The sequence below is a fragment of the Sycon ciliatum genome, chromosome 1 (genome assembly GCF_964019385.1).
Source record: "Sycon ciliatum chromosome 1, ocSycCili1.1, whole genome shotgun sequence".
NCBI classification, from domain to species: domain Eukaryota; kingdom Metazoa; phylum Porifera; class Calcarea; order Leucosolenida; family Sycettidae; genus Sycon; species Sycon ciliatum.
This window is the reverse complement of record NC_088643.1, coordinates 43,708,555-43,735,491: the sequence shown is the minus strand read 5'-3', so window position 1 is coordinate 43,735,491 and position 26,937 is coordinate 43,708,555. Positions and strand designations below refer to the sequence as shown.

General features: G+C 46.9%; 1 protein-coding gene and 1 non-coding gene across 2 annotated transcripts in view; both read left to right on the top strand.

Annotated features, from left to right (window-relative positions):
- The first annotated feature begins 3,623 nt into the window (after positions 1-3,623).
- LOC135827632 (uncharacterized) overlaps positions 3,624-26,937 on the top strand; it is a 72,259-nt gene continuing 48,945 nt past the window's right edge. Inside the window, exons 1-8 of the mRNA XM_065340099.1 lie at positions 3,624-3,775; positions 7,113-7,149; positions 9,059-9,274; positions 10,788-10,920; positions 13,006-13,142; positions 15,263-15,360; positions 16,498-16,690; positions 17,652-17,789. Of these exons, the coding sequence (XP_065196171.1) occupies positions 3,740-3,775; positions 7,113-7,149; positions 9,059-9,274; positions 10,788-10,920; positions 13,006-13,142; positions 15,263-15,360; positions 16,498-16,690; positions 17,652-17,789 (988 nt within the window). The 5' untranslated portion in view covers positions 3,624-3,739. The remainder of the gene's footprint in view (positions 3,776-7,112; positions 7,150-9,058; positions 9,275-10,787; positions 10,921-13,005; positions 13,143-15,262; positions 15,361-16,497; positions 16,691-17,651; positions 17,790-26,937) is intronic.
- On the top strand, positions 23,890-23,962 carry Trnak-cuu (transfer RNA lysine (anticodon CUU)). The gene has a single exon. It is a non-coding gene; the product is annotated as a tRNA-Lys (tRNA).

Sequence of the window (26,937 nt, the reverse complement as noted above, 5' to 3'; positions counted from 1 at the left end):
ACTATCTTAAATTGCTGGATTTTCGGGCATGGCTCATCATCAGGACTACAACCAAAGAATTATTGTAAATAGTGTCAGGTTATCCACTTTCTCTGGAGCAGCAATAGCTATTGACAGGGGGTCGCTATTCTTCACTAATCACCAATCCCTAGAGAGCTGTCATGCAGGGAGTTGGCACGTTAGTAGCTTCAGTACAACTTCAAGCTAGTGGATGAAGCACGATGTCAGGTCATCTTGCCGCCCTGGAGCCATAAGATAAATTTGACAGCATTAACGTTTTAGCAAGTCATGGCATGCTTGTCAAGCTACCATGGCTAGTGTCCAAGGCTATTCTGGAATGTGAAGCCTTGGAATGTTGGATGTACAATTATGCAGCTTTGCGAAATAAAGTGTGTTGTTCTCGGGGGATGCATCCCACAGCGAGTTCATTCACACTGATTAGGGGTGATCGCTACTTTGTATCAATTCGTGATACATGGAATAGCAATCTGGCTGCACTATAACATTAGCACATGCAGACAATGTTTTAGTTCAGTATACGTAACAACATGTCAGGACATAATAATAATAATCCTAAGGCATGCGAGGCGAATTGGTCATGTTCAGGTTAGTTCTCTTGTGGATGTTCAGGGGCATGGATTGCCTATTATTTTGACCTGTCTTCATTTATCCACGCGCATCTTGAGGAAGCTTGCCCCAAGGGGGGGGGGGGGGTCTACACATACTGAACTAGCTGAAAGCATGACACACATCGTTATAATTATTAATAGCACGTGCCTCCACACAGTACAACATGCCACACAACAGTCAATGCTGCGACAGCTAGATACTATAGAGGTCTGGCATTTGCTCCATTACATTGTGATCGGCATACCCTTTGTGACACCAGGGGGCACGAAACAGCCAGTGCTAATGATTGTCCCTGGCCCATCATCCACGCTTCATTGAACAGCCCGAGATAAACCAGACAGATGAATAACACTGAAGCAATCTGCTGGCACCTGGCACCACAAGCAACTGGTTGTCCCTGTCCGTCATGTGTCTTGACTTTAGGATTGTTTTTGAAGTACTCTTGCTACTTGCTGGTTAGTTCTACACTCTGCAATACTGCATCACTACAAACTGGTCTTTGCAAACAAGCAACAGGTGATGTATAGCCGTGTTTAGAAATAATATGACTTTTTTACTACTGAGCTGACGTCATGACTGCGCCTGTAGTACTGTAGTGTAATCGAATAATACTAAGTTACACTACCTTAGTTACAGCGATGTACGGAAACGCACACCGCTATCATGGTGGTATAATGCTTGCCAGTTTTCAAGCCCAACGCCATGAACTTGATGATGATGATGAAGCATACATGTACATGTATATTGCAAAGTTAACTAAAGACCTGGTCCATTGATGCTCTTGTTAGTATTTCGCACTTTTCTCTCTCTCCACGACTTCTCCCCCACCCCTCTCCGGGCTCTCCCTCACTCACTAACGTTGTAGCTTTACCCAAGTGCCGGGGTCCAGTGTCATTAGGCTTTGTTTTGGATTTACCACTATAAATAAAGAATACAACAACAACAACAACAGCAACAACAACAACAACAACAACAACAACAACAACAACAACAACAACAACAACAACAACAGCAACAGCAACAGCAACAGCAACAGCAACAGCAACAGCAACAACACCAACAACAACAACAACAACAGCAGCAACAACAACAACAACAACAACAACAACAACAACAACAACAACAACAACAACAACAACAACAACAACAACAACAACAACAACAACAACAACAACAACAACAACAACAACAACAACAACAACAACAACAACAACAACAACAACAACAGCAACAGCAACAGCAACAGCAACAGCAACAGCAACAGCAACAACACCAACAACAACAACAACAACAGCAGCAACAACAACAACAACAACAACAACAACAACAACAACAACAACAACAACAACAACAACAACAACAACAACAACAACAACAACAACAACAACAACAACAACAACAACAACAACAACAACAACAACAACAACAACAACAACAACAACAACAACAACAACAACAACAACAACAACAACAACAACAACAACAACAACAACAACAACAACAACAACAACAACAACAACAACAACAACAACAACAACAACAACAACAACAACAACAACAACAACAACAACAACAACAACAACAACAACAACAACAACAACAACAACAACAACAACAACAACAACAACAACAACAACAACAACAACAACAACAACAACAACAACAACAACAACAACAACAACAACAACAACAACAACAACAACAACAACAACAACAACAACAACAACAACAACAACAACAACAACAACAACAACAACAACAACAACAACAACAACAACAACAACAACAACAACAACAACAACAACAACAACAACAACAACAACAACAACAACAACAACAACAACAACAACAACAACAACAACAACAACAACAACAACAACAACAACAACAACAACAACAACAACAACAACAACAACAACAACAACAACAACAACAACAACAACAACAACAACAACAACAACAACAACAACAACAACAGTAATGACTGGTATCCATGGTGACGCCCATCACCAACTAGACTTACAACTCACTCCCTATCGACATCACAACCCAACCTCGTAGAAATTCTTTCCGAAACAATGCATCCAGTATTCTTTTGAGCAGTACCTGTTCCTGCTCCGCGCATCCCCCTGGTTTCTGATATCTCGATCACCCCTGCTAACGTTATTGCCCCCGCTTGTTTTTCATGATCCATTGCTTCTTGCCTCCCTGGTTAATTTCCATCTAGCTGTTTCTGGCTAGTACCAGTTCTATCACACTTATCGACCGTCCTTATTGGCGTCACGCCATATTGGAATAAAAGAATAATAGACTACTGCCAGTAAATCTACTGAGTAGGTCTACTGGCCGGTTGTCTGCATGCTACATGTGCTGAGTGCTGACCTGGACTTTTGACCTCAGCGGCCTACTTATGCGAATGTAGCAGCAGTGGCATGCTAGCTCCAGAATCAGATCCTGAAAATACATTTTCCGGGCTAGAAGCCGATCAGAATTTCATAAACCGTTTTCATTACGAACTAAGCTAAGCAGGGAGTGGTGCTTTCTTGCAGGTTTGCCGAGTGGATGGAAGGTTTCATGGACTTCTCGTGTGCTCTGGATGGCAGTCGTGAGTCAGTCAAGTGAGACGCAAGTTGGCAGGAAAAGCGTGAGCTGCCACGTAGGGAGCGACACAAAATTCCCTAAATGTATCGCCGAAGTCGTACGTAGACCTACGAACCTCTTCTGAACGAAAACTACATTCATTGTCATTTTGATAGCATTTTTCTTTTACTACATGCAGTTTTAGTATAATTGATAACCACCGAACGCCTCCGTTGTTGATTTACTAGTCCTGTAGCTGTGAGGCTGTGACGGATGAAACCATCATAAGAGCCGCGCGCTGACCGCTGGCACGTGCACCCGCAGACGGAGACTACTTACTTGTACGACCGTCCACCTAGCTTGCCGATCGCCGATCGCTAGGCGATGGCCTAGCGTCCAGTGCAGAAAGGAAGACAAAAACTTTCAAAGGTTACCTTCGTGGTGGAGAGAGATCTAGAGAGACAACCGGTTGGGCTGTTTCTTATCGGTCTGGACGACGGCAATACAGGACGGAGGAAATCGCGACGGCATGAGGACCGTACTACTGCTGCTGGCAGTGTGGCAGGTGAGTCACTTCATTCTCCGAAAACACATACACGCACACACACACACATACGCGCACCTACATTGTATGTTGTTTCAGGGTTGCGCATGTCCGGCGATTCCTCTCGGGAATAAGCGGTTCTTTTATGGAAACGGTTTCGGAACCGACCTTGCACCACGAAGTCACGATTTTCTGGAAGACTAAATCGTAAATCGGTAGAAGCTGTACTGAAAGAGTAGAGGAAAAGCGTGGCTCCATCTGTTCTGTACTGTATAATTCGAATACTCCGATGTCCATGTACATAATGTCATTGCACGGCCTGTGAATTTCCACTTCGCTATTGTCACATGTTGGTATAACTCTAAGCATTTCAGTTTTAGACTAAGCACAGCTATGTGCAGTAGGAAAATAAACAGCCGAAAGAACAGCAGGTAGGTGCATGCACTTTTGCGTGCTCACTGAGGCCTGTCAAGAAGTGGAAAGATGGCGACGCATCGAGATGGCATAGCAACCTCGCAACCACACACGTGATGTAGGAAGCGATATGCTCAAATACAAGTGCAAATCCAGTACATGTACTAAGTAAGATTGCTGTTATCTAGCAACATCTTCAACTCTTGCTGAAGAGGGTTAGTTGGCCAAGTTTGCCATTGACTTGTTTGCTGCAGTGCGCCAGTGTATCCTCTCAATAATGTACAGTGCTCCGCAATGAAATCCGATCGTGTGAATCAAGTTTGTGCCCTCCAGCATTTCTAAACGCAGTGTTCATAGGTGTAGCGCTGCACAGTGCCTCAGGGCCTGCTGGAGAGCTGGGTCAGCCGGGTCGCGCGCCCGGCTGGGGAACTGCACGACCTGGCTGAACAGATAACACCGGGTCCAGTCTGACCCGGCTGAAAAATGTCTCAAACTGACAATGGATTTCTAAAATACCGGTATTTTACGACTCGCGGATCCCATCTGTTGCAAATCTAGCGCAACCGTACACACTACAGTCTACAAGCGACAGAAACTCGGCTAGGGTCAACTGGGGTCAACTGGTTCGAGCGCGATCTGGCCAGCGGCAAGCAGGAAGTCAGGACATTCAAAGTCGATGGGGCAGGCAGACAAAAGCGTAACTTTGGCTATAGCTTTTGACACAGTTGCAAGTTTTCAGCCGCCTGGTGATTTGGACGATGGAGCCCGCAGCGAAGAGAAAAAGAACTCGCGCTTAGTCGTTTACCTTCTACGTTTGCGCCTTTGCGGACTTCGATAGTTCGCCTTGTTCTCTAAAATTTTCGATTGACGGTAATAAATTCGCCTTTCTGTTTTCCTGCGTTTTGAGCAGGCTTTTTGGTTGTTTTCTGCCGGATGATCTGACCCGGCTTGACCCGGCTGGCTTGCATGCGCCAGGTACACTCTGACCAGGCTGTGTTGAATGTCTAGAGCAGGCCCTGTGCCTGGCACGTACTTGTCTCGTACGGCCAGATTTCATTGACTCAATGATTGAGCAGCCATGTACATCAATGAGAACGGATTGTCGCTTTGTTGCTGAGTAGAAATTATACTTGGCTCCCCCCTCCCCACACCCCACCCCCACCCCACCCCACACCCTCCTGTTTTGAGGATCAGGGACAGGGGCAGAACACTTTGTACACTCGCATTCCACGATGATGAAGGCAGTAGTCATGTACATATACATGCACATACAATATAAGTACAGTCTGTATCGGCTATAGCGTACCCTTTTGATTTCCGTGATTTTATCACTAGAACCGATGCATCACTACATGCGATACGATCGATTTTTCTTTTTCTTTTTTCGATCGACACATGAAAGGCGAGGAAATACTTCCAGCATGGCGTTTTGACAAATGAGCATGCTGCATAGTTGACAGTGCCCGCATTTCCATAAAAAATTCTGTTATGTACATGTACATAATATCACTATAAAAATAAGCAACGTGAAGAAAGTAAAAAAATAGGGCCTTTCATGATATCATTGCTACATGTATTTTAAAGTTACCACTATAGCCGATAATAATATAGTGTGTTATGCATGTTTTGATTCTTTTTTGCCATCATAGTATCCGATATATCATTACATCCGATAATATTGGTTATAGTGTATTTTGACTGGATAAAATACGTTTTGATATTTCGTACCAATATCACTGTAGCCGATACATTCTTATATCCGGTCACTCTATAGCCGATACAGACTGTACTTGGAAATTTCGCTAATTCGTACTCAAAGGCCAGGTCATCCAGCAAGCCAACATCGAGAAGCACAATCTGGACAAGAGCATGAGCTGAAGGGCTCGCTGGGCTCAGGCACTCAAATTCACCCATCCCCTTTAATAAGATTTGCAAGATTACTCAAGAATAACAGATGCAAACCTAGCTCTCCTCCCAAACCAACAGCACATACGAGGCACGCGTAGCCTGAAAAAATAAAACTTGAAAACAGCACCAGCCAGGTAGAACCTGCCGAAGTTCACAGAAACACGAAATCATCTCCCACCTTGCCACAAACTAGGCCAGCTGCCAAAAGAATTTTTTCACTCCGTCTTCTAGAAAGATGGAAGTAACCGGAATACAATAATATCTCGATTATCTCTCTATATAATACTCACCCCTCAGATCTAGCTCGAAATACCTTTCAAAAAATGGAATTTGTGCTCCAACTGGGAGGAAAGTGAACACGACAGAGTAACAACACAAACGAAGCCCGAACTCTTGGTGAACAGCAGCAGGTATCTTCCTGAAGACGTTAGCATTTGAATAGGCATAGAATACCTGTGTGATTTGTCGACTATAGGGCTGTTCAGAGTCTAAGAACTGATCAATACCTGAATGGACCAGTTTCCTGCCAAGTGTGTGGGCGGGCGAGCTGGCCAGATGACATGTTATGCCTAATGAGCATGCATTGATCTTGCATGGTTCATGTACGGACGATTTTGAAAGACTAAGTTGCCACGATTCAAGTGCACAGCTGTGTGGGAGTGGTGCTTTCTCACAGGTTTGCGGAGTGGACGGTTTGATGGCCTTCTGGCATGCTCTGGAAGGTAGCCTTGAGTCATTCAAGTGGCAAGTCAGCAGGAAAGGCGCAAGCTGCCATATAGGGATCCGCACACACTTCCTCCCCTATCGTTTTTAAAATATTTGCGTTGAGGATTCTAATCATGCAGTTCTCTGGGTCTTCAGTTTCCCTGATCTCCGCTACACATAACATGAAACTGGTTGTGCTGCATGTGTCAGAGGTCAAACATGGGGGGGGGGGGAGAGAAAAGGTGGAGAGTGTGAGAAAATGGTAAGGGAAAAAGAGAGCACAGTAGTTGAATAGACCGGCATGGTGATTAAATCTGTATTTTCTGTGCAGCTCCCCCTGCTGTCAACATGTCAACAAATAGTAGGTGGTAAGTAGTCGCCATCATTTGCCTTTCTGATATGAGATACATGCAAACTGTACTCAGTGTTTCGCCACCCTCCACAGGGTGGCGTAATGCCACGTGAGCGCCGAAACACCTTGCTGTTGGCTGTTTGATTCTATTTTAATTCACAACTACCAAACGACAAGAGAGGTGCCCGATAGCAAGGAAACAAGTGAAAGCATCAAAGAGCACAGAGGAAATCAAGGAGACAGTTCTAGAGGAATGGCGGGAGTCGGGCAGGATGGATGATTTGAGCTCTGATATATTTAGGAGAGAAATACCAGCATTTCAGACACCTGGGGGAGGGGGAGGGGGAGGGGGGGGGATTATTTGGTATCATAGTCAGTTGATATCATAGTCAGTTGGTATCATAGTCAGTTGGTATCATAGTCAGTTGGTATCATAGTCAGTTGGTATCATAGTCAGTTGGTATCATAGTCAGTTGGTATCATAGTCAGTTGGTATCATAGTCAGTTGGTATCATAGTTGGTATCATAGTCAGTTGGTATCATAGTCAGTTGGTATCATAGTCAGTTGGTATCATAGTCAGTTGGTATCATAGTCAGTTGGTATCATAGTCAGTTGGTATCATAGTCAGTTGGTAGCATTCGTAGGAAACATGTACATGTACATGCATGTAGTCTGATTTATATGCTCACATAAGATATTAGTAGGAAGGAGTGCAGGCACAGGAGCTGGCAGGCAGAGAGGCGAACAGTTATCTCCCTTGAGATTGCTTATACCAGTACTATCACAATGCATCGCAGTCATCTCACCTACCGGTAATTCACGGTGCCTATGCTCTATAGTTATTACAATAGTAACAGCATTTAGCTACAAGGCTTGCAAAGCAAAGTCATCAGATGCAATACTGCAAGGGTCCTTTGTGTTGTATTTAAAAGATCAAAACGCACTAGCAGTTGTAAGCATTTGCCTCTTCAGGTACATTGTACAGAAACTCCCCAGATCCGGGTTGCAGGTTGGGATCGAGGTAGAACTCCCCAGATCCGGGTTGCAGGTTGGGATCGAGCACTGCCCGCAACTAGGAATTGCCCGCAACTCAGAACATCCATACGTACTCAATGCAAGTAAACATTTTTTTATGCCAATCAATAGTTTTCAAGGCCCTTTTTTGTTGAAATGCCAGTTTTTGTGACTCTAGATGGGTCAGAAAGGTAGACAGCCGTGCCCGGATTAGGGACGTCCGGATCTGGGGAATTTTACTGTACATGTAGTCGCATGTCTATGCATAGCAGGCTGGTGTCTGTAAAACCACCATGCTCACCCAGTTGCCAGGGTACGCCCTAGCTATATGCTGCATACACATACAGTCGTGGCCAAAGAAATCCAACCCACGGCCTGAAAGCAGCGCCAAGGCTCATGCGGCTGCTGCAGCCCTCGGATCAGTTATGGGGACATGCATGATGTCATTGAAATGGGAACACGACGCTACTTTTGACTCGCGGGTCGGATTTCTTTGGCCATAGCTGTACATTCTAACATTTAGGGAGAGAGGGAGAGAGAGAGAGGGGGGGGGGGGGATTAGCTAAAACTTCATGCTCTACCTCATCAGTGCACTGACTGTATATTGGCTGGTGATCGATCTCTTAGAACACGGAACTTTGATCTCTGACCTGGTGATCGGTTAGCCTCGATCAGGGTGCAGCTCTTGAAGCAACCAAATTTCCTCCCTCCTTATTGTTATGTGTAAGCCCCACCTTGCGATTGTGACGGCTTTTTGTTTGGTGGGCATTCCACTTGTGTACATTCTCGCATTTAGGCGTGTATGATTGAACGGCACGTAGTTGTACTCGATTGATGTGGCATGATAAGATTGGTACAAAGGTTACTATTCCTATGGGATGTGATGCTGCTGGTACTTGTATTGTTGTAGGGTGTCAGATACCTGGAGCACCGCCCAATGGACGCATACAGTGGAGCTATGATGGGAGCACAGTCAGTGTTAGCTACAGCTGCAATCAACCATATCGCCTGCAGCCATCGCAGACACCGATTACGTGTAGGGGTGGCGTCTGGTCTCACAGGTTTCCAGAATGCGTTGGATCGGTCATACCGCCTCGGATCTCACCGACCTTGCGGCCATTTCTTCGTAAGACATACTAGTCACGAGGGGTTATTGTGTAGTGTCTTGCTGAAAGCATACTATGATTGTGTATTGTCTGCATTGAGCAGGGAAGTTAGATGTGGGCTTTGCGCAGCAAAGCCTAGATAGCCCTGGCACACATGCGATATTGGCATGTTGCTGTGAGTGTGTGTCACATGACTGTCCAGGACATCCTGTTATGGTGTCATATCGGAAGATGTGTCTTCTTCAAGCTCTGGAACTGTCGGGATGTGAAGGAGCGTTCCTTTGCAGTTGATTTCTTGATGTGTCAAAATGCAGTTTTCGCTTTTCATTTGTGTGTGTGTGTGTGTGTGTGTGTGTGTGTGTGTGCGTGCGCGCGCATGTGCGTATGCGGAGGTGTGCCCGCAGGCATGGTTGTGTACCCGTGGGTTTGGGCTAAGAGGGGGTTAAAGTATCCCCTGGAAGAATGCACTCTGCAGCACTGTACCAGTACAGTGTATATGTACACAAACTTAGTGATGTAACCAAGTGAAATTTCCTTGCACGATTATGTGGAAGGTGCATTTCCCTGGCTCATGATCAGAACAATGTCATGTTTTGAATGCACCAAAGCCTCGTATACCGAGACGAACCCATTCGGGACCAGAAAAAGACCTGTTTGTATGCAGCTTGTGAAAAGTCACATTTTACACACAGAACGGTGGCTTACCTGCAGATATAGAAATCCAAATCAAATCGTAAACACGCAGAGAGGTCGTCAGAAGTCACCCCAGTATTCGAAACGGTCTAATGTTCTTGTTCACTTTGACTTTCAACCCGGTTGCTGGCGGCTGACTGAGTCTGTGTGTGTGAGTGTACGTGCGTATGTGTGAATGCGCGTGTGCATCATCAGTGCATGTCTGGTCTTGCTGATAATCTCTCCACATACAATAACGCAGCTCCTGGTCAGCATTGATTTGATCATCCATTGTATACTTTCTCCTTCACCGGCTTCTTCCTACACTCCAGCTCATGTCATGATCCCCGGCATTAAGTCAGAAGTCCTCCGTACAAGGTCATATGGGGGATACTATTGTTTTGAAACATCCTTGAAAACCCATTCAATGTGACCCTTTTCCAAGCCCTAGTCCTGCAAAGAGTAGTAATATTACCACTGGACCAGCAAGTAACAAGGTTCCTTCGGTTCAGGATTTGACTGGGGCTCGCTCGGCTCAATTGGACTGCCACTGCCAACGGACTCCTCTGAGCTGGCAGCTGGCGACTGTCAAGACACCCTAGTCAATTATTAGCGCTGTCATATCTAATGACAACTATTTCAGTATGCGCACGTGGGCCCAAAACTTTGGGGCCCTTTTTCCTCAAAAGTTCGAATGTGGGGCAACCTGTGATTTCTACCCGAACCGCTCACATAATTATTGTTATTCATTGCCCATCAATGCTAACCGCAATCAATGCTGTACATATAAGCTGCCATTTTGCAGAAGGTCATCCAGGTGAAACTGAGAAGTGTTGTGATATCCTTGCTGCTGTTTTCCAGCTCAAGCGGGTACATACACGCTGACCCTCAGCCTGCAAGGTGGTGACAGGACAGCTCTGTACGACATTCTAGTGTACACGTTTCGCAATGGGCAGCTCACTCTGTTGAGGGACAAGAGTCGTTATGGTGTCAGGTGAGTGGAAACATGTTCTGGATGTACTGGGCACACATGTTGTAAATGTCTTGGACTGCAGGTATGGAACACCTAGTGTAGCCTAAGGGAAAATGCTCAGAACCAGAGAAGAAAAAACTACACTATTGTATTTGATTTTTGACCTTGACCAAGACTATACCGATCTCCGATCCCCGATGGTAATGTTGACACGTGCATGGCTACATTTTAGTGGTCTTGTTGACATGCCTGTGCATATTATGATACAGGTAATCGAGCATAATTATAATTAGCTGCCTTCTTCTTGCATGATACAGATGCTTGCGGTCACTCATCATCCGGTAGTTTTGTTTCTCCGTGCCACATACTGTAGAGTTACCTAGTTGATCCAGAGAGCATGACTCACCTACCAGCGTTGTAACGGAATCTCAGCCATTCCGTTCCCCGGGACGCAGGACACAAAGGACAAGACTAGTTTGGTTTACATAATTATTATTGACATTACGGAAATGGAGACAACACTCAAAAGGACGAACAAGAAGACTGACAAAAGGACTCTCGACTACAACATCGCGCATGCTCATATCACACATGCACGCGACTAGACGAGACAGTTTGGGGAATGCCATCACACAGGAAAACAACACATCATTTCACAACACCTGCCCCCTTGATGACATTCCACAAAATAATAAACCGACACCACGTTCCACATGCACAACAGCAAAAGGAACCACAGCAGAACAGAAAAACGAAAACCAACCATCAACCTAGAGCCGACGCTCTAATATCCGGGCCACGAAACAGGGCCAAACAAAAACCTAGAGCCGACGCTCTACGACCAGGCCACGCCACACAAGGCCAACCGAAACACGGGGGCCCGAAGCTCCAACAAAATAATAACATGCGCACACCCGCACCAAATAAATCTACAACAAAAACAATGGAGAACAACAGAACGAATAGAAGAGCAACAGACCGACAACAACCAAACTGAAACAACACAGCAACAAGCAACGAACTGAACAGAGAGAGAACAACACAGCGAGCAAGACAACAAGACGAACAACAAGGACGACACACAGTCGGTGACGCCAGACTCGTCCACTGTCCTCTGGCGAGCCACGGCCACACGCTCCGTCGCGGTTCCTGCCGTCTCAGGCTCCAGTCCACAGTGACTGTTCTAGTCATCACCTTCTCTGCCTCCTCTCCGCGTCGTCTTCCGCTCCCACCAGCTCTTCACCTCCTCCGCTCTGCTTACTTCAAAGTAACAGTTACTTCGTTGTTGACGACGATGAACAGACTCATGACAAACTTACTCATCCTCTGCGTCCCGGGTTTCGGCACCACGTTGTAACGGAATCTCAGCCATTCCGTTCCCCGGGACGCAGGACACAAAGGACAAGACTAGTTTGGTTTACATAATTATTATTGACATTACGGAAATGGAGACAACACTCAAAAGGACGAACAAGAAGACTGACAAAAGGACTCTCGACTACAACATCGCGCATGCTCATATCACACATGCACGCGACTAGACGAGACAGTTTGGGGAATGCCATCACACAGGAAAACAACACATCATTTCACAACAGTATCCTCTGCAGGGGTTTAGTATAACTGGGCCAACTTATTGCAGTGAGACGAATCCATGCTCCTTTCCTCGGCCACCACACCACTGGACTTTCTTTCACAGCATACAGAACCGGACAATCACTTTATAATAGTGTGGGCTCGAATAAGAGCAGGGTTCTAGCCAAAGGAGGCGCATCCCCTCCCCCCCCCTCTGTGAAAAGTGAAAAGTGGCGCCCCTCTAGTCATTTGTTGATTTTTGTGTTTTCTCATACAATTCAACAAAATTAATGCAGTCGATAGTCACTACTAGAGGGTGCTTGTGTGCCTCACTTTGACGCTGGGGTCTGTTGCACAAGCATACTACCCCCCCCCCCCCTCCCTCCCTCTCCCCACCCCGCTCTGTTACTAGTCTTAGACTGGTCACTGCTCTTTAAAACAATGACCCAAAACTTGGGCCAAAAGCAATGTGGACGGGTGAAATATAGGCTGAAACTAAGTCTTGAAATTTCTCCTCAATCTTTCTGGTAGGTACACTAGCTTCCCCATAACACTAGACGGCCTTTCAGCTGGATCATACTCTATCCGTATTGATCAGCAGCTGGCTGGAGGTGGCCGTCAAACTGTTTCTACGCTTAGTACGCAAACTGGAAGGAGCAACATACAACGTACGTATACTACAGAAGCTGTTAGCTTGTTTCACTGCATATGTGCTATTGACTTTGTCAGGATTACTATTCAATTTTTGTTATGGTCAATACGAATATTTTTTTGCACGACCTCTACTTTTCCTGGGCAAGGCTATGCTTGAGTGTATGTGTGTGTGTGTGTGTGTGTGTGTGTGTGTGTGCGTGCGCGTGTGCGTGTGCGCGTGTGTGTGTGTGTGTGTCTGTCTGTGTGTATGTGAGCCAGTGTATGCCGGAGTATGTGGTGTGGTGTGTGTGTCGAAAAAGAAAAAAATGAATGAAAAAAAAATGAAAAATGAATAATAGGGATTCACTGGCCAAAAGCCACTTCAATCAGCTGTGTGGTGGATACCGGGCTAAACATTAGTGGCAGTCAATTCATCAGCCTTGCAAGCTGTTGAATGGTGTAGTCCCAGCACAAGTTGCTATGTCTAACTTAGCTGTTCGCTATCGTCGCTTCCACGATGGGCAGGTCTGACGTCTGAGGAGGGGGTGCGAGGTCTGAGGTCTGAGGAGGGGGTGTGAGGTCTGAGGTCTGAGGAGGGGGTGTGAGGTCTGAGGTCTGAGGAGGGGGTGTGAGGTCTGACGTCTGAGGAGGGGGTGTGAGGTCTGACGTCTGAGGAGGGGGTGTGAGGTCTGAGGTGTGAGGAGGGGGTGTTTCTGATATAGCCACTCGCACTAGTAGCAAGTACAGGTGGAATCCTAATAATTTGAACGCCAAAAATGTCAGGGAAAGGCTTCTAATTATCCGGACATTCTAATTGATAGTAATTATCCAAAAAATGTACCCACAGCGCTGAATTAGTTCGGCCTCCACCACATGCGCTAATTCAGCTCCTGCTTACCCTCATATTATGTCTGAGTGATTACTTTTCAGATGCAGATTTCACCGGCATTGAACTGGCCGTTGCAGCCTGCTCATGCACACTGTCCTGACTGCTCATGCACACTGACCTGACTTGCGGCCTGCTCATGCACACTGACCTGACTTGCAGCCTGCTCATGCACACTGTCCTGACTGCTCATGCACACTGACCTGACTTGTACTTCAAAGTATAATGTACAGTGAACTTCAAATTATGCTTTGCTAACTTAGAATTTTTAGCACAAACCCCACACATTTTCTACGTAAGTGGATTCCGTGGGACTTCTAATTCATCAGACACGCCCAGTTCGAGGTTCGAATTATCTGATATTGTTCTAAAAGTGGGAGTTGCATTGATAGAAATTGGTCCTGGAAGAAACTTCAAAGCGGTATGTTCAAACTCAGCCATATTCGAATTATCAGGATTCCACCTGTATTACCTTCACTGGGGGCAGGGGTAAAAGTTGAATCTCGGGACGGATACCCTGATGCCATGAAATCCTTTTTCGGCACCTTGTCCTCACGCACTTCTGGAGGTGTGGTGAGTCCATAAGTGGGATCATTTCCAAGTGTGTGTGTGTGTGTGTGTGTGTGTGTGTGTGTGTATGTGTGTGTGTGTAAGTGTGTGTGTGTGTGTGTGTGTGTTGAATGGTGCAATCCCAGCACAAGCTGCTATGGTTTCTGCTGTAGCATCGCTATCATCGCCTCTCCAATTCCCGACGATTATGGTCGCACACATCTTTCTTCTCTTTCTCATTCTCCTAGCTCTTCTTTCATTCTCCTGGGTGGTTACCAACAGCCAGTGTATGCCGGAGTATGTGGTGTGGCGTGTGTGTGTAAAAAAAATGAAAAAATGAAAAAAATGAAATATGAAAAATAGAGATTCACTGGCCAGAAAAAGCCACTTCAATCAGCTGTGTGGTGGACACCAGGCTAAAAAAATTAGTGGCGGTCAATTCATCAGCCTTGCAAGCTGTTTAATGGTGTAATCCCAGCACAAGTTGCTATGTCTAACATAGCTGTTCGCTATCATCGCTTCCGCGATGGGCATGTCTGAGGGGTGTGAGGGAATGCGCCCGTGCGCGCATGTGTGTGTACATGCATGTGTGCATGTGTGCGCACATTCATGTTTTGATAAACCTTGGCGTGCTCAGCGCAAACTTAATAACTTGCACCATAGTACGGATTCGACAACTGGCCCATTGTTCTCTTCTTTTGTTGTTATTCCTCACCCCAGTCCCGTTCATTCCAGCATGGCCCAGCACTGGCGTCACAACTGCTTCTCTGCGGCAGGGACAAGTTACCATTGAACTGCCCAACCCTCCCAGTGGTCAGGTAAGTTGGGTTGAAAGTTGCAGACTTGGCCACGACACAACAACTTGTTGCATCTGCGCTCAATCTCCTTTTCTACCAGTATTTACATGTACATGTAATTCATCCAAGTATCGTCATTATTTCGCCACGGCTGTACTGTTGAATAAATGTGTCAGCTAGTCCACTTTGTTCTCTTTTGTCTTTACAATGACATGAATAAGTATCCAGGGAGACATGAAAGATTCAAATCCTGTATTGCACCCAGCTAATATTGTACAATTCCCTTGGACACCACTGGTTTGGATGGCCGGCCAGTGGCATGATTGGATGAGTAAAGTTCAGAGAACCTGTAGGTGACTGCCCTCGAATGACGTTACCTTTGTCTCCTGTGTTACTCGGTGTGGCACGGCTGCTGGGGTTACAACCCCCCCCCCCCCTCCCAAGTTTACAACATGGGAGTGGATGGGTTATTTCACAAAATTTAATATGTGTTTGACTCATAGAACAACAGTGAGATAGTGATGGTCGCTTGCAGCCCTGGCCATGTTGAATACATGGACAATGAATGGCTAAGGCTTACTGCTTGCTGATGATTGAGATCATTATTGTACTGAATTTCATTTCACCTGCAGAAAAGGGTGACGCAGATGGTGGGTGGGTAGGTAGGAGGCTAGTGCCACTTTGCTGAAACTTGAAACAAAGGTGGTAACCCAGGCAACCCCTTGACATGCTGTACCCTGTGATACAAACCCTCCAGATCACCTGTAGATTAGATTTGTGTGAAAGACTGAAAGTCCATGCAGCCTAAAAACATTTTAAAGCCAGCAAAGTTGGTCAATTTTCTATCTGGGTCCACTGATATTTTAAACTGAACTGAGATCTCTGTCCGAAAGATATCTGCGATACCGTTTGAGCTTCAATTCATGATTAGTATTCTGTGTGTATCCGTGTGGTGGATGTTGTGAGTGATTTCACTAGCCAGCCACTGACTAGGATTCGCCACAGAATTTCATACTTGAAGTACTTCGAAGTACTCCCAACCCGATTGAAGGAGGAGCAACGAATTAGAACACCGCATACCGTGCTTGTTCTTGATCATGGTGATATTTGTGTAACTTGTGATGTTGTTTTTAAAACTACTGTGTACCTTGCGTACAGGCCTATCAGTTCTGGACAGTTCAGTGGAGACGTGGCAGCTCTGGTGCTTGGCAGACACGGCGTGTATCAACCAGAGAGCGTACGGCTACTCTGTCTACTTCTGGCCCAGGTGCCTACCAAGTCAGGCTGCAGCTCCAAGGATCAGGAGGCACCACTCCATACAGCATTCCACTGTCTTTTACGGCCTCTTCAGGTAGATGTGTGTGTGTGTGTGTGTGTGTGTGTGTGTGCGCGCGTGTGTGCGTGCATGCATGCATGTGTGTATGTGTGTGCATGCATGCATGCATGTGCATGTGTGTGCATGCATACGTGCGTGCGTGTTTGCGTGCATGCTGGTGTGTGTGTGTGTATGCTGATTTGTGTGCATGCATGCATTCCTTACATGCATGCGTGTGTATGCGTGCCAATTTCCAGACTATCAAGCACATAAAGCACACTGATCTGTCAGGCTGGCATTATAGTCTACCAGTAGAGCCATTCCACACTCGGTGATGAAACAAGTAAAAGACACAACACATTCCACACTCTGTAATGCCGGAATGCGTATGGGGTAAAACTCCATTTGGAGCAACCGGCTGCTCCCTGCGGAGTCATGTAGCAAGTTGAGAGAACACTACAATACACATGTACAATACTTGTAGACACCACCTTCAGATTTATTACAAGTAATGAAACACAGATAATTTATTTCCTTTCCGCTTTTGTTTGTCTTGTATTTGTAGAAAGTGCAGGGGGGGGGGGTCTAGTTTCTCTATCACCAGCCCTACAAGAGTTTGCAGTGCGGCAACCCTCATTGATCTATTATTTTACTTTAGAAAAAGCTATAGAATGGATGTGACGTGTGCAGGGCTTTCCAAACTGTGCTGCCAAGTGAAATTGTGCCGCGGTTGACCAGGCTTGGAGCAGCGTCCAGTGCCGCTGTGATACATGTGGATCTGGTTGTTTTAAAGACTGCAGACCCTTCCTAGCCAGGCATCCTTCTTTCTAGTTCTGTCACTTCACTGATACATAGTTCACTGTGTGACCTTGGTCTATGCTCGGGAATACATCCCTGTGACTGTGACTGTTTAAGGTGTGTATTCATAGGCACTCTTAGTAAATCAAGTCTTCATGTCATATAATTATCATTATTTCTCCATTGTCGACCGGCCCAGGTTTCCCTACAACCAGCCCATGCTCACCAAATCCATGTGAAAACAACGGTTTCTGCACATCTACTATTGGTGGGAACTTCAACTGTATCTGTGCTTCTGGGTACACTGGTCCAAGATGCTCTCAGCCAAGCTTACCCAGTGAGTATTAGTATGCATATACATTTGCTTCGCAGTGGGTCATGACATTTTCTCTCCCTAACAGGCTGACTGATGTGTTCCTGCCTCGATGTCTTCTCATTCTGTCTTGAACCCAACCCTATTCGAGAGAAGCTGGAATGCAATAGTCTGCACATTCTCTGTACATGTGTTTGCTGTACACGAGTATAAATCATGTAGATTTACATGTATGTCTTGGCATACTACTGTCGTGTCTGTGTTTGTGACAAAGATCGATCAGTCTCGTGGCAACCCAGGTAGATGACCAATAGAGTCCCCATCCAAGTTAGCTGATTCACACAGAACAACTGGTTTATATTTCCAAATCAAAAAGTGAATAATTCAAACAGTGTATATTGGAAGATCGCAAGCTAGATCGAGAGATCAGGCGCGAAGAATCAGAGACCCAGGGAATGAGAGAGTGAGAGTGACTCTCCGAGAAAGAGGATGAAGTCCATGGTGACAAAAACAGCTCCTCATAATAGGCTGCATGATGTGATCAAAGTAGGTAACGGCGGCAAGAGTGCGTACGTAATATTGCTACATTTCAAACAGGGGTGCAATCAGCCAAATATTAATTAGATAAATAACAATGCGGGGGCCCGCTCGCCCAAATGTGTCATCTCCATATGCTGGTCCTGGTCCGGTGGGCTGGGTTGCATTGCATCAAGCGTGCAGCATAGCTGTGTTGCTCTTGTACCTTCGTTGTAGCTTTGCCCAATATGGGCTCTTTCCCCTACATAGATAACATAGCCAGCAATCGCATGTCATCTCGTACATTGAAAATCAACATAATTTTGCGAATCGACCTTTTTTTCAGGATCACTTTTCAACGAGGACGAAGCAAAGTCGGCCGAACGAAGCCTAGAGGAAGAAAATCACCCTCTCCACTTCACCATCACGATACTGACATAGATACGAGATGAAACAACTAAAAAATTCATAAGAAAACTGTACGACCATCATCGCGCTGACTTTGGTCTGACTTTGGTCTGAGAATTTCTATCACGATCAAAAATGTACGAGGAGCACTCAAAAATCAGCCACAGACGTACCTTTATCGCTCTCTACTCCTTTTTCAAGGCACAAAAGTCGACTCTCCACTTTCAAACCAGGAACCAGACATACCAGTGGTCCTTTTCAGCTGCTCCACGAGCGCAGGAAATGTTCACCAAGGGGCGCAGAGCAGCATCCATTCCAGAAAAATAGCTAAAATACGAGCGAGACTGCATGCCTGAGTACATGAGTACATGTATGAGTACATGCAGAAAATAGTCAATTTCAGCGTTTCTGCTCCAAACAGCAACTAGCTTCGACTAGAAACAAAGATTACACCAAAGGATCAAACAACAACCATTTTCTGCAGTTTTTTTGCAGATGGCTTCCTTGTGCTTGGCCCAGCACGCCAAAAATCACACCTCGGAGGAGTACAAAAATTACAACTCTCAGATGTCCTTGATTGCTGGCCATGAATGCGTGACGGCAGAGCCGTTTTCCCTCCAAAAGGGTACGGAGTTCACAGCACGACACTGCGAACTCCTTACGTTGTACAAGTATGACGCGAGAAGAGGCGTGCACTCTTGCTCAACTTACAAGGTAATCAGCTCACTTGCAGGACAAAGCGTGGTCACCACAAGCTCTACAGGTCTAGTGAGTCCAGCTCTGACGACTGTACTGAAGGTTTCGTCGTATGACAACACTTGGTTGTCTTCTGCCACGAGTTGTAAGCCATGGTTGCTCAACTGACAAAGGTGTCAGATCCCTCACAGGACAAACCATGGTTCTCACAGAACTCTAGAATATTCCGGAGTCCAGCTTCTGACTTGCTGAAAGCCCAGTGCATGGTCGTTTTCACGACAAGTCTGACCCATGACATGACACTACCATGCTGTGACAGTAACTGAGTTCACTATCAAACAGCTGCTATTATTATTATTACACGCATTCCCGCGTTGAAGTGTAGCAGCAGTATGCTGCGTCCACAGCTTCGCTTATGCAGATTAACGCATGCTCCGTACGCGGAGGCATACACGACCCACACACAGACACAGCAGTAGTTGGTTGGCACCACAGGGTAACTGGGCGAAGGAGCTGGCAGTGTGTAACCATGGAGGCGGCCGACCCGACAGAGGCGGGGACCGAGAGTGAGACCGAAATGGCGGCTGACCTGCCAAGGGCAGTAACCGAATAGAGTGATTCGGGAGAGTAGAGAGAATGCTGCCAGCTACTGAGAGTTCAGTGCCCAATCCCTGCTTGTTTTTGTTTAGCAGAGTGAGTTTGGAAGACGAATGAGGTTAGTAGTATAAGCGGGGTGCTACAGAATGAGAATTGTAACACAATGAAGTCGGTGTGGGTGGGTGGGTGAAAACACGGAGCAAGAGTCATGCGAGCCAATGCAACTAACAAAGAGAGCCAGGCACGAAGGCTGCTGAAGGGTGTACGTATGCAAAGCGAGCTGCTGGGAGAGTTTGCGCATGCGCACAACGGCGCATCTGTGAGCTGGCGCGAACACGCGCGTGATAGACATCAGCATACAGTGAAAACATTACGTCACCGCGTTAACATACTTTAGCTACGCAAAACTTGCATTAACGCATGCTCCGTACGCGGAGGCATACACGACCCACACACAGACACAGCAGTAGTTGGTTGGCACCACAGGGTAACTGGGCGAAGGAGCTGGCAGTGTGTAACCATGGAGGCGGCCGACCCGACAGAGGCGGGGACCGAGAGTGAGACCGAAATGGCGGCTGACCTGCCAAGGGCAGTAACCGAATAGAGTGATTCGGGAGAGTAGAGAGAATGCTGCCAGCTACTGAGAGTTCAGTGCCCAAGCTAGTTACCCTGGTGGGCCAACCAAATAAGTCAGTGCTCAGAAATAACGCGAGCATTGAACGAGGAGTACAGCAGGAGCTGCTAGCAGTCGAGAAATCTAGGTACCGATAGCGGTACTGAGAGTTGGTATGTATACCGGAGGAGACATTCGTCAAGGTGCAGCGCTACTGGTCAGTCACTCACTGTGGCCAGCTTCTCTGATACTAGCCGCACCTCGGATGGCTCAACACGGATATAGCGCAGCACGGCGTCGCTGCGCCATCGCCCCATATGGCGGATCACGTGCTCTGGTACGCCTGCGATAGCTGCAGACGTGGCTGCTCCGATCCGGAATGAGTGGCTGGCATAGCTGGACGGATCTGTAATCCCACAAAGCGGTAGGAGGGTCCGCACCTCCCTCGTGACGTCCGCTCGTGTCAGAGGCTGGCCATTGTGGTAGACGAGCAGCTGATCTCTAGGAGATTGGGACTCCGCTGACACTGCCGTCAGGTACCGCACCATCGCCGTAACAGGGCAGCTGATGACATCGGTACAGCCGCCCACGTGGACTACCGTGCCCCTACCGTCCGGGTCCGTCTTTGATTGCAGCGGCGTGATGGTGATACGAAATAATTGTTGGTCCAGGGCCACGTTGCCAAACGTCAACGAGGTGAGCTCACCACAGCGCAGGAAGCCATAAAAGGCCAGGGTGAAGGCGCACTGCAGCATTGCCTGGTCAACTGGGTGCCGCACGGAGGAAACTTGGAGGCGTTGGCAGAGTTGCCGGAGGATGGGTGTTGTGATAGGCAAACGAGGGCGGCCAGGTCCCGACGAACGGGCTATGCCTCTTAACACTCGTGACAGCAGGGACGTCGGCTGATTCGGGTACTCGAGGCCCATTTCGACGTGTAAGTTCCGGATGGCTGACATATATGTGCGAACCGAGGCCGGCCGCAGTGTGCGCATGAGGAGGGCTGCGTAGTAGCACAGCGTAACGTCGCTTCCAGGCAGGGCCACGACGCCATGCTGCTGACAGAAATCCAGGTACCGCCGCTCTGAAGCTGAGTATGTCCTCCTGGATGACGGTGCTATTTCCAGGGACGCCAGCCTGGCCACGTCTTCGGTCAGTCCGGTGTGGGCAAGATCGGCATGTCCGGATGGAGCTGTGCCGTGGGTGCCAGGCGGCGGAATTCCTGCAACAGATTCCGGGAAAGAGCATCGGCAATGGTATTAGTAACACCAGGGATGTGCACTGCTGAAATCAGGCAATCGTGAGCAACGCAAAGGTGATACAGACACCTAACTAGAGACATCATGGGTGGCGATCTGCTGGTGCCGGATTTGATGCAGTCTACAACAGCTGAGTTGTCGCACTGAAACTCAATACGGAGGGACTTCCACTCTGACGCCCATGTACTGGTAATAGCGTACAGTTCTTTATACTGTATGGACTCTGAATGCTGGTGGGGCAACCATGCTCCACGGATCCATCGTCCCTGGAAGTACGCTCCATAGCCCTGGTTACCGCTGGCATCAGTCTGCAATTGCAAGTTGGGCGCCTTTGTCCATTTGTCCAGGAGGAAGAACGACTTCCCTGGCCAGACTGATAGGGTACGCTGCCACCATTTGAGGTCGTTCACTGCTCCGGCTGACAGGGTGAGAACCTTGTGCTTTGGAAGGTTGCTTGTTGCACGGTCAAGGTCGTACAGGCGCCTCAGGAAGGTACGACCGGCAGGAATAGCCCGGGCCGCGAACGAGAGATTGCCCAACACGGAGGCGAGTTCGCGCCGGGACGCCATGCCTGATTGAAGGAGGCCGTTGACTTTGCCGAGATACGCCCCATGTTTGGCGGACGGTAGCCGGATCTCAAACGTCAGCGAATCCAGCTCCAGGCCGAGGAAGGTGAGACATGTGGATGGGCCTTCGACTTTCTCAGAGGCCACCGGTATCTGCAAATAGCGGAGCATGTCTAAGATAAGTGAGCGATGATGTTCCGCAACGGGCAGGTGGGGCGGACTAACGTTCAGAACGTCGTCCAGGTAGTGGAGTAATTGGCTTAGGTGGCATGCATCCTCGAGAATAAACTGGACTGCTGTGGCGAATTTATCGAATATGTATGGTGCAGAACGCAATCCAAATGGTAGCACTTTGTCATGATAGAATTGTCCCTGCCAGAAGATGCCTAGATAGGGCCAGTCACAGGGGGCAACAGGACAGAGACGGAATGCATTCCTGATGTCGACCTTCGTCAAAAGAGCGCCACGCCCTGCCTGCATGATCAGAGAGATAGCTGTATCGACAGTTTCGTACTGCAGGCTGAATTCATCCCGAGATATACCGTCATTCACACTCAAGCCGGCAGGGGACGAGAGAACGGAGCAAGAGTCATGCGAGCCAATGCAACTAACAAAGAGAGCCAGGCACGAAGGCTGCTGAAGGGTGTACGTATGCAAAGCGAGCTGCTGGGAGAGTTTGCGCATGCGCACAACGGCGCATCCGTGAGCTGGCGCGAACACGCGCGTGATAGACATCAGCATACAGTGAAAACATTACGTCACCGCGTTAACATACTTTAGCTACGCAAAACTTGCAATAGCTTGGGTGAGAGGAGAGGGGAGAGAAAACAACAAGGCAACCAATATCTATGAAATAGGTCACAATAACATGAACATGAAGAGAACCAACCTACATATGCATGATTGCACAAGAATGGAGACAACAAATGCAGCTGCTATACATGTACAAATCAAGTTATCCACCGCCTTGGTCAGCTAGCATGCACACAAGAGGTATCAGGTTGTAATGATTGCTAATTGTTACACAGCCCCAATACTGTGTATTTTGACCTGTAGAACTATGGCACATTTCCATGTCTCCAAATTGTGTTTGGGAAACAACATTATGTATATGTGGGGATTAATAATTGATTATTGTTGTCACACTTCATCTTGTTATGCTTCAATTGTCAATACTTTCAGATTGTACCACTTTGAATTCATCCTATAACTTTACACCACTCTATAATCACGTGATTCTGCATGCGCATATAAGAAGTAGAATTCTCCCCTGGCCCCCGGTCACTCAACAACGCACCATTCAGTTAGCTTCCATACTAGTATTCACTTCTCAATAATAATTGGTGAGGGCACAGGAGGAGAAAGACGAAAAGACTAGACAAAAAACGACGACGGGAAAGACTCCCGGGAAAAGACTCAAAGAAAACAACAAGAACAAGCAGTAATATTGCGACGACAAATCTGGTTGTGAGGCCCGGCTAGCTCAGTCGGTAGAGCATGAGACTCTTAATCTCAGGGTCGTGGGTTCGAGCCCCACGTTGGGCGCCAATGAAGTAGGCTTTGTAGTACGCGACCGAGTGACAAGGTAAAACTGGCTCAGTCTCTCCGACTCAAAACACAAGTAGTATTCTCAGGGAAACAATATTGCACTTAGTGATTGCACAGGAAGACTCAAGTGACTGTCTATTTAAAGACAACTGCGGAAAAGCAACTAGACAAGACGAATTCAAGACGAAGACTACTTCTTACACCACAGCAACACGCACATGCACCAACATAACGTACACACGACGTACACAAAATAACGTACAGATCGAGCAAAATAATGTACTATATACGGTATAGTAAGTCTATCGATATACGGTACATACGGTATGGTACGGTAGAAAGTCCGTCTACTACAGGCTTCTCCCCCTGGGCCTGGCCCCCGCCACACAACAACGCAAACTCTTGGTTATCTCTTCAGTACTTATTATGCTATCAATAAATGGTGAGGGCGCAGGAGGAGAGAGACAAACTTTGTGAAGGGACAAAAACGACGACCGGAAAGACTCCCGGGAAAAGACTCAACGAAAACAACAAAAGAGCAAGCAGTAATAAACCGACGACAAATCGGGACGACCAATCAGGGACCAATACGTACAGAACACATGACCAAGACCAAGACAACCCGACCACGGGCGTATCACACATGACTCTCATTCCCAGACCAAACTAGCACTGCGCATGTACAGCATTCACTTGACAGTCACTCTCACTCAGACGGAAGCACATCCTCACACTCTGACAACGCGTACTCTTGCATGCACCACATACCATAAACGTCACACATCACACCATACTCGCGCGTACACCTAGACCATACATGACATCAGACACTGGACTCCACCAGACAAGAACCAAATACAACGACATGCGTAAATCATAGTCGTAACATAAATTCGCAACATATACATGTATACATGTAGCTGATTAGTAAACTGTGTGGGCGCACAGCAGGGGCGGATCCAGAGATCTCTATGAGGGGGGGGGGGGTCCATCCAGAGATCTCTATAGGGGGGGGGGGGGGTCCGGTTTAATCAAAGTTCAATAGCCAATACTATGCACATAGAATCAGATTTCATACTACAGTCCATTCAGAAAAAGATGGACTTCTAGCTTTTGGCCATAAATGGGTCAAACTTTGAGTTTTTTTAGAATTTTTTCTGCAATCCCCTATGGAATCCTCTTCCAATTATGTTTCTGAAGTCTATTTGTCCAAAAAGCAAGCCATAACAAGAATAGGATATCGGCCAGGTTTTGCCCCAGAAGCATTGAATTGGAAAAAACCATCAAAATCCAGGCCGTTTGACCCAGCCTGCAACAGTGCATTGTGGGGTTCGAACCCCAGTTCAGGTACCCTTTTTGGACTCTTTTTCAAAGTTCAAATTTCGCAGCACTGCACTGTGTACAATGAAATCACGAAAAATCGCCAAATACGGGAGCTCGCCAGAGCCAGGGCCCATCTTTTTCTGAATGGACTGTAGTATATTGAAGAAGACTGCGGTTGTGCCGTTGTGATGGTTATGACGCCTGATTGTGCTAGTTGGAATCGCATGCTATGACGCATTGAAAGCGAGCAGGGGAGAAAGCCATTGAACTCACGACAGACTCATAATTATATCAATTGCAATCTACTGTCACGCAGCTTCAGTGAGTGCTTGGAGAAGTCTTCAACTTATTTTAAAGAATATGGGTATGTTGAGAGCCAGCAATGCTGAAATGATCACTTTCCCCGTTAATTTCTACTTTCGAAAATTTATAGCGTTTTACGATACGAACTGCTCTTGAACCACACAAGCATTGTCTTCACTTTACAGAAACAAAGAGAAACAGTGTCTACAATCCATCCAATGTCATCAAAACACATCACTGACGCGGAACTCCGTTTCTGCCGAGGAACAACTAGCAGCTAGTGCATACTGCTGCAGGTAGAGATTACCGACTCCACTTGGAAATCGGAGGCGGGAGCCCTCATCTTCTGAGGAGCGTTAGGTGGATGATGAGCAGTGACAACTTCACGAGGAGTGTCATCATTCAGAACATCCTTTCTCTTCCGCAATAACTGCACTGTAGTCCAAGGAATGCTGACTACACCCAACCCAACTAAAGAGTAGCAGCGAATGACAGCGCCGATGAAGAGTGGCTTTGGATTAGGGGTGAAAGTTGGCACTGAGATCCCGAGTTCGAGTACTCTGATTTTCTCCGATCGAATATTCGAGTATTCGAGTATTTTTCATCTCCTAAAAATTGCACACCAAGGGCTTTAAAATAACATGATACAACCCGGATTGAACCGAGAAGCAGTCATTTTCTCGGGTATATTGGTTGGTGGGTCATTTCTCATTTGAGCTCTCTCTACTCGTGAACAAATGTTCACCACACAGTCTGCACTTCACCATCTGCCGACTGCTGCCCTGAAACTGCAGATTTCTGTAGTAAATGCATGTACCATGTATGAACGAGTACTCTGATTTATTCCGAGTACGATTATTTTTGAAAAAACCGAGCGAGTACTCGAGTACTCGGTATAATTGTTTCACCCCTACTTTGGATTGTTTCGAAAAATGGAAAGGAAGAAACCGCCCACATGCACAGTTGGTTGACTTGGCCCGTGGTCATGGTGGTAGAGCAGCACAAAGCAACTGCTTGTGGCTTGCGGCCGCCTCGCGATGCCTGAAGCACTGCACTGTTAGCTGGTAGACCTGTCTACATGTACAGCAGTCAGAAGTGCATTATCAATGCACTGCATGTACATCTACATGACTGTACTTCTGAACAACTACAGTACATGTTCTTTTTGTGCTGACATGAAATTCTCGATTTTTCTCAGGACCCCCCCCCCCCCCCCCCCTGGATCCGCCACTGCACAGTATGGTATAAAGGTTATGCCGTAATGTCTGACGTTTATGGCTTACGTTCGCTGTTCACGTGTGTTTTTGTGTTTGTGCGGGTTTGTGCATGTGTATGTGTGTGTGTGT